The sequence below is a fragment of the Phaseolus vulgaris genome, chromosome 8 (assembly GCF_000499845.2).
Source record: "Phaseolus vulgaris cultivar G19833 chromosome 8, P. vulgaris v2.0, whole genome shotgun sequence".
NCBI classification, from domain to species: Eukaryota; Viridiplantae; Streptophyta; class Magnoliopsida; order Fabales; family Fabaceae; genus Phaseolus; species Phaseolus vulgaris.
In genome coordinates, this window is record NC_023752.2 from 13,655,118 (window position 1) to 13,666,261 (window position 11,144).

Consider the following 11,144-nt stretch of genomic DNA (forward strand, 5'->3'; position numbering starts at 1 on the left):
AATAATGCCATGACATCTTTCAGTATGGATCAAGTACGACATCAATTCTTGCCAACAACACTCTTTCATTGGAACCAACTTCGGTATAGTGTTATTTGTCTCCATTAACACACAACACATTCAATCCATATCCAATTATGAAAATGATTTTCATTGCTGCTACTTGCATCTGTAAATTGAGTTGCTCTTGTATTTGTGAAATTAGTGTGAATTTACACCAACAAAATCAGGATTCATATCATTCATGCTAGACATTTTGACATTGTTGAAATACATACCACCACTGACGACCACACTGAGCACCACCACACACCACACCGGAGCACCACTTCAACACTCTCACTTCACCACCAAGCTCACACATTCACATCGAACATCACACTCAACTATATGAATAACCTCAAGTATTTATGTGTTTAATAAATCCTCAATCACACCCTCAACCACACATTGCCCGGTCAAAAAGGTATCACGATAAGGAATCTTTTTTCTGCTTGCATGCTCCGACACTGTGCATGCCTAGAAACAAATATCCACTATTATTCATGGGAGCTTTCAGAAGGGTAACAAAGTAATAAGTTATGGTCTATGTGTCTTTCTTCCACAATTGTGACACACAAGCGAGGACCTATTTCCCTCTTTCCCTGCCTTTCCACGCCCTCAATTCCTTTGCAATAAGTAAATACAATACAATTTTTCCTTGATATTCCATCCGCATAAACAGTGTTCCCTTGGATGCAAACAAGAGCTTTAAGTATAAATAGTTGTACTCTGACTATTGACTATAACTTTTGACCTATAGTGGTATGTGTTCGATCCAACACTATTATCCTAATAATTTCATATCTCCCTCATTACTCAATGTTTCCAAATTATTCCAATGAGTTTGGTTTCCAAACCTTCAATTTCAAATTAAAAAATGACAAAAGAAATTAAGACCTCATGCTTTAGTCTCATATTTCAAAAGCAATATGCTAAAGTGAATCTGATCAACATTTATATTAACCAATGGACACATTTTCAAAATAAACAAATTCATGAAATACAACAATTTGTTTTAGGTCAATTTTGTACCCACATTCACACAAAATATGATTAAATATTCATAGTTTTGAGATGCACTAAAAGGAAGGTTCTCAAACTTTAAGCACAAAACAAATTAAATTTTCAGAACTTCAAAATTCGTGGTTAGATACCAATTACTTTAAATACCAATAATTTTTTTAATCTCTAAAATAATATCTAATTTAATCAATATAAAAATTAATTATTTTTTTTTCTAAAATCGATTTTTATTTAATTATTTTCTTGTAGACCTTCTACTACCATTACTCATTCTACATAGATTGTGATTTCATTCTAAAATCACACACTGCAAAAAAATTTGGTATTATATATAACAGAAATCTGTATGTAACAGACAAAATTCATATATAAAACATAGTTGAATACAAATTACATATGAAAAAAAAATATATGTAATGTTCCGTTTCTATTTTTTTCAAGCCAACTTTATCAAGATGACTTTTTATTTTTAAACCTGGTATTGTATATTCAAAATTTTCTTTTTACAAACCTGGACATATATATTCAAAATTTTCTTTTTACAAACCTGGACATATATATTCAAAATTTTCTTTTTACAAACCTGGACATATATATTCAAAATCATGAAAGATGGTAACTCAAAATGATGGAAGCACTATGCTAGCTAGACGAGACTATTGCACTTATGTAATTGAACATCATATTTTTTCCTTTTTTATCTTTTGAGAGATTTGTCTTATGGTACAGTATTTGAGGTGCAAAATTGTGCCTTTTCTTTTAAGAATACGTTGTCAATAACTGTGAAAGTTAGTTATGTTTAAGAAATTAATTATAGTACAAAATCTATACATATAGTATTTTTTTTTTTCATTTATGTGAGATGCAAAATTGTGTATTTTCTTTTGAATAAAGTTATTTATGTTTTTTTTTCTTATAATATTATATTTCATAATCTCATTCACCTTTATAAAAACTAGTTATTATTATACATACAAAACTAGTTATAAATTTAACTAGCAAAGGCAAAGACATATTATTAGACATAGATATATATATGTGTCTAACTAACAACCCTAAGCCTATTATTAAACATACATATATGTGTTCAAGTAACAAAGCTTAAAAACTTATGACCCAGAAGTCTACTAAAAAGAAATAAAATGAAAAATTAAGGGAGAAAAAGCAATTTATTGTTCTAAATTTTTGAATTTTTATTTTATGAATTAGTCAGACAAAAGATAACTATGATATTCTTATTTATTTTACTAACATAACACAAATATTTTTTTACCTATATTGGGCAAATGTCCATATCATCTAATACATATATTATAAAAAAATATGATCAAAATGAAAATAAATTAAATATGACCTAACTATGAAACTAAACTATGAAGAAACAGTTTGAGAATCTCAAAAGAACTCTTCAAACTGCCTTGTACTACATAGGCTTACTTGAGATAAAGAATTTTTCAAACTGCCCTATATTTAACTAGAACATTGGGCTATTAAGTAATTTAGAGTAGACAAAAAGATATTTTTTGATGAGTTCCAAACCTAATATCTTCAATCACCCGCTAAAGAGAATGTAAAAAGAGAAGGAAATTATTAAAAATAAATTAATTCCATATAAAATCATATCCAGAAATCTTCTACAAATCATCAAAATCATACAACAGCCCAAGACAAACAATAAAATTCTAATATTCATGAAACTTTATTGTACAACACACTCCTTTTAAAAACTGCTCAACATTTTTCCAATCGCCACTGCATGGATTCTCCAATGTGCTTAGTGCATAAATTATAAATTACTGTTATAATAAACTACTTTCTATTAATTACGCAAGAAAGAATAATACTATTAATCTAATTACTTTTTCAAAATAATTCATAAAGAACCATATTACCCACTATTATGGTACAAAATCAAATCAATTCAAGATTAAAAAGAAAAAAAAAATGTCTTACTTTATGGAGATAGCTAACTTGAACAACACCAAGTGGAACTACAACAACAAAAACAATAGTATATAACACAAAATAAAAGCTTAGTCAATAAAAAATTGTTTTTTCTTTTTCTTATAAATGAGAATAGATGGAGTAGCATTAGTACCACAATGTCTAAATTTATGTCATTCAATAATGGATAAAAAAAACTTCTTTCAGATTTGGGTGTATGGAAACAACTTTGAGTCATTATTGATGGCTGTTGTGGTCCCTCAAAGAAAGGCCATTGCGGATTGGTCATTAGTTCACAATGTGAGTGATGATTTTAAATCATTATGTGATAATCTAAAAGCAAGAAAGTACATTTTGGATGAACTCAACAACACTGGCCAGAAACACCAAGTATGTATACAGTAATTCATTATGCTCTGCTGCTAGTTTTAGCTATATCTAACATGATAGAAACACTCTTAGGTTAGAGGATTTGAGTTTCTAAAAGTCATTCACCTGGAACTAAATCCCTTTGACATGGAGAGAGATTTAATAACTCCAACTTTCAAATTGAAGAGACCACAATTGTTCAAGTACTATAAGGTGTTGTTGTTGCTAAAATTTTATAACTATTAACCTTTTGAATTAATTAGCAGTTTGATTCACAATTCGTACCAAATATGCATCAATTTTTTACTTTTATGCATCACCACCAAATCTTTATCTATAAATTCCACTTAGATGTTTGAGTAATTTACTTAATAAATATTACTCTAAATCAATCCAGAAATAGTGAAAGGCATGGCTAGCTTACCTCTTCTCTCTTTTTGGGATAAATCTACTTCCACTTACGATCCACTCCTACCATAAAGGAAATCATTAAGAGTCAATAAAAGCGGAAGAAAGAAGGAATGAAACTATGATTAACCCATGAGGAGGTTCCATATTTTGTTATTTTTAAGGGATTTTATCGGTTAAACGGTTCCTTGAAGTGTATTAACCGCCTTACCGCTTCATTACACATACCACTACAAGAAAATTATGAAAAAAGAAATCAATTTGAGACAAAAAATAATTAGTTATTATAGTGACTAAATTAGAGACTATTTTAGAGACTAAAAAAAGTTTTGGTTTCTAAATTAGTTTCTATTATCGTTAAATGATTTCTAAATTGGCATCTAATTAACAATCAAAGTTTTTGCCACCAAATTTAGAATCTAAATAATTGGTAGTTAAAACTTTGGTAGCTAATTAGATATCAATTTAGAAACTATTCAACAATAATAGAAACTAATTTAGAAACCTTTTTTTTTTAGTTTTTAAAATGGTTTCTAATTTAGTCACTATAGCAACTAATTATTTTTTGTCTCTAAAATTGATTTCTATTTCATGATTTTCTTGTAGTATACACATATATAAGAGATACTGTCATTCAAAAAAGGAAGAAAATCAACAAACATACATCGTTTCCCTCTTACTCTCTTTATTCCTTCCCGTTTTCTCTATTTCTACCTTGATTTTATTCGAAAATTCCAATTGGTGACTCAAAAGAGGAATCCTATATCGTTTTTGGCTTATTAAAGCAAGAGAAAGAAATATTAGGGCACGAAATCGTAAAATATAGACTTATTAGGGAAGATAAAGAAATATCAAGGCTTACAACAAAATGAATAAGACATTGAAGACGAGCTCGAAAAAAGAATAAGATCATACACAAGATAGTCAAGACGGGCACGAAAATTGGAGAAGAAGCATACAAAATGAAAAAGACCCATATTTTCAATTTTGTTAAAAAAAATTAATATAATATTTTAATATTTTTAAAATTTTGTAAGTAATATTTATACATATGGATATCATCCTTCAAAATTTCTTGTAGTGACATTACGTCAACTAAGAACAGTAAACATTAGATGGAAGTGAACATGAAGTTATAAATAATAAACATTTTGGACAACTTTTAGCACAACTACAAGGTAATCTTCAAATAGAAAAAAAAATCCTTATAATGAACAACTTTTGTCATGAAAAAACTCTAAAAAAAAGTAACATTGGATTTTGAAAATCTTCAATACATATATTTAAGTCTCAGCACACAATGTCTCACATTGTCTTACATGTAAGAGTCACGCAAGATAGGAGGAGTTTTCAAATTTTATCCGATGGGAATATGATCATTGTACCTACCCATCGTAAAATTGGGAATGTCCTTAGCTTAAAGTTACCATCAGTATTCCATAATCGAGCTCTTAATACCATAAATGTCCATCATAAGGGTTAACGTCCAATTCAATGAGTCATAATGGCTAAATGGTTACTTATGAATCATAATGACTACCGTAATGTCAATCTATCTTATATAATATTCTCATTTGATCCACACATTATCTTCTTTTGTACTTTTTACGGTAAACATCACAAAATCTTTTTCAAGTAGACTTCCTCTTCTATTTGGTCTTCAATTGAATGTTTACTTGTTGAGGAATATGGAGTTTTTCACTACAACACTCTCCAAGTTCATCTTGTAACTAGGATGGGAAATTTCCATGTCCTTTATAAGGTAGTTGTAGGCATATTCCTTGTTGTTCTAAGTACATTCATTACTCCTAGCAAAACATGGAATTTTTTCCCAAGTCTTGAAAGTAATTTTTCAAATTTTTTATACTTATTTTCTTATAACTCTTAAAATAAGGTTTTCTATTTCAATTTTAAACTTTTCAAATGTTTACCACTCTTTTTAAATTTAACTGTGCATAAAATTTCTTGGGATATTGATTGAAAATTTAAAAGATTTTGGAAGAAATGGAATAGATAGTGAAAGAGAATAAGGAGAAGATAAAAAGTTATGATCAGTTCATGGAATGTTTGCAAAAGGAGAGGAAACTACACAAATTAAGAACACTGCACAAACTTTAACATCAAAAGAGAAGTGTGTTCTTCACACTCCATCTCAGATTGGCAAATTCATGATTTGGAAACTTGACCTTTAATAACTTTAATCAGGTATTCAATCTCATCAGCAACTTCTTTCATCGAAGGCCGTTTTTGCCTCTGGTCATCCAAGCATGAAACTGCGAGATACCCCAATGACTTCATAGTTTCCAATTCCAAATCACTAGCTCCCTCTTTAAGGAAAGGATCAACCACATCCATCAACTTCTCCTCAACCATTTTCCTCTTCCCATACATGGCCAAGTTCACACTCTCTTCTTCCCTGTTGAAATCAATGGCTTTCTGAGCAGTGAGCAACTCCATCAGCACCACTCCAAAGCTATAAACATCACTCTTATCGGTCAACTGAAAGTTACGATAGTACTCAGGGTCTAGGTACCCTAGTGTCCCTTGAGCACTAGTGAAGATATGGCTCTTGTTTTCTTCAGCCAATTCAACAAGCCTTGATAAGCCAAAGTCAGAAACCTTGGCATCAAGCTTGTCATCAAGAAGTATGTTGCTTGATTTCACGTCTCGGTGGTAAATGGGTGGCACAGCTGAAGAATGCAGATATGAAAGCCCTTCAGCTGTTTGGTGTGCAATTTTGAGTCTTTGGTGCAATTTGAGGGGTTCGGTTGTGCCACAAGAGTGGCGATGAAGGTAATCAAAAAGGGTCCCATTTGATACTAACTCGTATATTAGCAAAGGGTGTTCAAGTTCCAAGCAACAACCAAGGAGTCTCACCAAGCTTCTGTGGTTTACTTGGCACAGAATTCGAACCTCGTTTTGCATCTGATCAATGCCTTTGGTGCTTCCAAGCTTGGCACGCTTGATGGCAAAGACGGTTCCATCATCGAATGTCCCCTTGAAGACTTCACCGAAGCCACCAGTGCCAATGAGGTTTTCTGGGGAGAAATTGTTGGTTGCCTTTTTTATCTCTCTGCCAGTGAAGATTCTGGATGATAAAGCGTTGGCTTTGGCACTTGACACTTCTTTTCTCTTACTGATTTTAGCCTCCTTTGCTTTTCCTTTTGTTTGGTTATGCTTCTTGTAGAAAAGGACTCCTATGACTGTTAGAACAAAGACTATTCCTCCTAAGGAAACAACCACTGTTGAAAACAAGAGTTTAGGAAAAATGAAAAAGACAGTGGTTAGTAACAAGAAAATTGCATTTGGCATGGAGAAATCTCGTTTGAGAGAAAAAAAGTGAAACACATCTGAAGATGAGAGATAGTTTATACTGGAAAATAACAAATAACATACACAGAAAAGTCATAGAATTTCGTGATTTTATCTTAAATTTTATGATTTATAGTTTATTCATCTCACCTTCTAGAAAAAGAAAATTTCCCACTAATTATGTCCCTTTTCATGCAATAATAAAGGGTTTATTTGTTAATATTGCACAATTATATGGGAAGTGATCCAAACTGTTAAATGTTGGCATATACAGAGACAGTTACTGCAATGATACACACATACCAGCCAAAAGCATCTTCTTCTTCTTCTTCTTCCGAACTTTGCAGTGGCTGTCTTTTCCATGTCCTGTGCACTTTGTGTCTGCATGTAAAAAAACAATCAATTAATCTATTTCTTTTTCACGCAAAGTTTATTAAAGAAAGGAAAATTGTACACATGTAAAAAAAAAAAAAACCTAGTAGAGCCATTAAAATTCTTGATATATTACTTTTCAAGGCAACTTTGCTCCCACAATGTTTTTTTTTAAAAAAAAATTAATATACAATTTAGTAAACGATAAAAAAAATTAAAGTTAAACTTAAATGTATTTGATATTTGAAAAAAAATGAAAGTTCATAATCTATTATTAATTAAAATCTATTTAAATAATATATCTTTAAATTGTAAAATGTAAACTATAGAAAGAAAAAAAAAGAAAATTATGGCCATACTGTTTGTCTGAGTTTGGGGTTGACACCACCCATTGATGGGGTCCCACGCAAACCCAGCATTGCAGAAGCACCTGTGCACCCCACCACTGGGCCCCACTCCACACTTTGAGTTCAACAATTCCTTGCAATCCATAGTCTCCTTACAGACCGGTTCCTGTGGTGCCACCCACTCGATCCCCACCCCACTCTCCGGCCACCGCTTCCCCACAGTCGCCGCCGTGCCGTTTAAATCCACAAAACCCGCATACGCCGCGCACTCTCCGCCGTGCAAGCGAATCGCGAACTCTTTGCGCGCCCCACCACTCCGGTACTCGCAGCACGAGCCCGCGCTGCCGCACGCGCCGAAATCTGCGTGCTCCTTAATATAGCTGTGGCACGCGCTGCTTGCGGAGCAGTTCATCGAAGGCGCGTGGGCGGTGCAGTTGAAGAGAAAAATGGCGTTCCCCGAAGCCACGCTAAAAGGAAGGGTCTCGTTCAGGTGCATGCCTTCGCTGCGGAAGTCCGTGGACACGCAGGTTTTTGGAGCCAGCGTGGGGGGTCGGGTTATGATCCGACGGGTGGACGGGTCAATGGACTTGATCGCGTAGGATGATCCGGCGAGTGCGTCGAACCAGAGTGTACCCGCCGTGCAACGGATCTTGTACCACGGGTCGCCACAATCGGGTCCCGTGCTTAATGGGTAAGGAACCGGGTTCGGACCGCAATTCCCGCACTTTCGCATGGCCTCGGCGCGAGATAGTAACAATGCCATAGTTGTGAATATTAGCATTGTAATAATGGTAGGTTGGTCCATGAAAGTGCTTAATGGAACCATATGGTATAAAAAAGAAAGAATTGCCGCTATATAAGCACTGTTGTTACTTGTTAGATATTTTAATTAATTATTTTATTTCTGATAGTTCAAATTATAGGAAAAATTAATCAAAAATGATATGAAAATGAGTGTTACAGAGCCATATGTGTGTAGGAGAACGTGAAATTTGCTGCGATTTTCAAAATTTTGTGCAATTTTATGGAATGATACAGATAAGGTAAGTCCTCTGGTGCAAGTGGAATATGGTGTAAATGGGATGAGATTAATTGACTTTGAACGTATTAGTATACGATCAGGGAAACATTGCATGTACCTGATTTTGGTTTTCTGAATTAAACTATTTCTCGCTTTTCTAAGGAAGATATGCATGTTTCTTTTTCACCATGCATGGATTGAAACGGTAACAAAACCCATCGATATTGTTTTAGGTGGTAGATTCATATCACCATATGTGGATTTGTTCTGAGGTTCGATATTTGAGGAAAATTTTACTGATGGAAGACTTCAAAGTTCCAAACAAAAATACACGAGGTACCCACTGATACATTATTCACACATTAAACTACAAGATACTAATTCTTTTTTATTTGGTTCTCACACTCTTAAGATGAGAAAAGTGTGCAGTTGATTATTTTAAAAAGAAGTGTTACCTACTTGGCATTAATGTTACTATTTACCCCTCTTGTTTTTTAATAGAAATATGGTGTTGGTATAAAATAAGTTTAGTATATTCTTTGTTTGGTTGGGATTTTTTTTTTTTATTGGAGGGACTTGGAAAACACAGAAAAGGCACAGATGATTATTGAACCATGCCTTCTTATGCATGAACTTGGGGATTCCAGGGGATATATGCTGGTTAGGGAGTTGATGCATCAAGTAATGCAAAAGATGGTAATTACTCTTTAAAATCTAGCCATTAAATGAGTTTAAATCAAAGAAGAAAAAGGAGGGTAGAGATATATCACTACAAGAAAATAATCAAATAGAAACCAATTTTTAGAAACAAAAAATAATTAGTTGTTATAATGACTAAATTAGAGACCGTTTTAGAAACTAAAAAATAATTGGTTTCTAAATTAATTTTTATTATTATTAAATGATTTCTAAATTGGTGTCTAATTAACAACCAAGGTTTTTACTACCAAATTTAGAATCTAAATAATTAGTAACGAAAAAATTGATTGCTAATTAGACACCAATTTCTAAATCATTTAACAATAATAGAAAATAATTTAGAAATCAAAATTTGCTTAGTCTCTAAAATAATCTCTAATTTAGTCACTGTAGTAACTAATTATTTTTTGTATTTAAAATGATCTCTAATTTAGTCAATGTAGTAACTAATTATTTTTTGTCTCTAAAAAGTGATTTTTATTTCATGATTTTCTCGTATAGTGTATATTGCGTAATTTAAATGATTAGAAAGTGAGTGTTGAAGTCACATGTAGAATTAATGTAACACGTAAGAATGATAAAAAGGTGAATAATTAAAGTGTTGGAATGAAAATATTAAAATTGAAATGGTTCTTCAAATTTTATAGTGACCTGTGTTTAGATATGTAGAATATATAGTTTACAATTTTAAACCCTTATTACATGGTACTATTTTATATTCATAGAGAGAGGATTCTAATGACATGTATAGTCTATAAACTTCTTCTAGTAATTATCACTTTTGATTAGCTTCTATGATTTTGATTCTTCGAGTTTTTCAATTTCTCCAACATCACAAGTCAAAATAAAATAGTAGAAAAACCATATTTTATAACTTTACTGTCAGTGATAGAAGTATATATATTTAAGTGTTAGAATCTTTTGTAGGAAACACATATAAACCTTATTGATCTTTGTATATATGTAGGAACATTCTTTAAATATTTTAATAAATTTATTTTATTTTACTGATAAAAAAATATTTTATGACTCTAAGTTAAAATAGTCTCTGTACTTCCTCAACAACATTTTTTTCGGAAAAAAAAAATATAGTAACAATAATATGTTTTAAGAGTCATATTAACTGGTCCTCAATGTTCTTTTAATTTTTTAAAAGAATATTAAGAATAATATGAAAACATATTTAAAAAATCATAATTAAAATAATTTTTTCTTTTAGTTTCTTGATCAGAGCCATAGGATACTAGTTAATAGTTAATATTGTCGGTATTTATTTTCGTTAAATTTGTACAAATTGTAAAAAGAAGTAATGGGGATACTCTTTCAAAGATACCAATGGATTCAGCAAACAAAGTGTTGTGGAATAGGGAATTTTGGGGTTATTTCGTCGTCAAAATCAGAAGAAGATCTTGGGATATATAACTTAACATATCTCTGAGAATTTGAAATTAATAACCAAGATCCAACACATCATTCTTTAATGATTTATGTGACCCTTTTGCCTCCCATTACAAACTTCTATGTGCCCTTTTCATATAACCCAAATCATTCCACATCATCACACACACGTTACCATGCTAATGGAGAGTTGCTCCGGTGGCTGCACG

The 11,144-nt window shown here is 31.9% G+C and overlaps 1 protein-coding gene across 1 annotated transcript; it reads right to left on the minus strand.

The window, feature by feature from the left end:
* Positions 1-5,805: 5,805 nt before the first annotated feature.
* On the minus strand, positions 5,806-8,637 carry LOC137827038 (wall-associated receptor kinase-like 20). The gene is made up of 3 exons (XM_068633237.1): positions 7,830-8,637; positions 7,402-7,479; positions 5,806-7,028 (listed from the first exon to the last, which is right to left on the minus strand). The coding sequence occupies exons 1-3, from the start codon at positions 8,620-8,622 to the stop codon at positions 5,953-5,955; spliced, it is 1,947 nt and encodes a 648-aa protein (XP_068489338.1). The 5' UTR covers positions 8,623-8,637; the 3' UTR covers positions 5,806-5,952.
* Between the last annotated feature and the right edge of the window lie 2,507 nt (positions 8,638-11,144).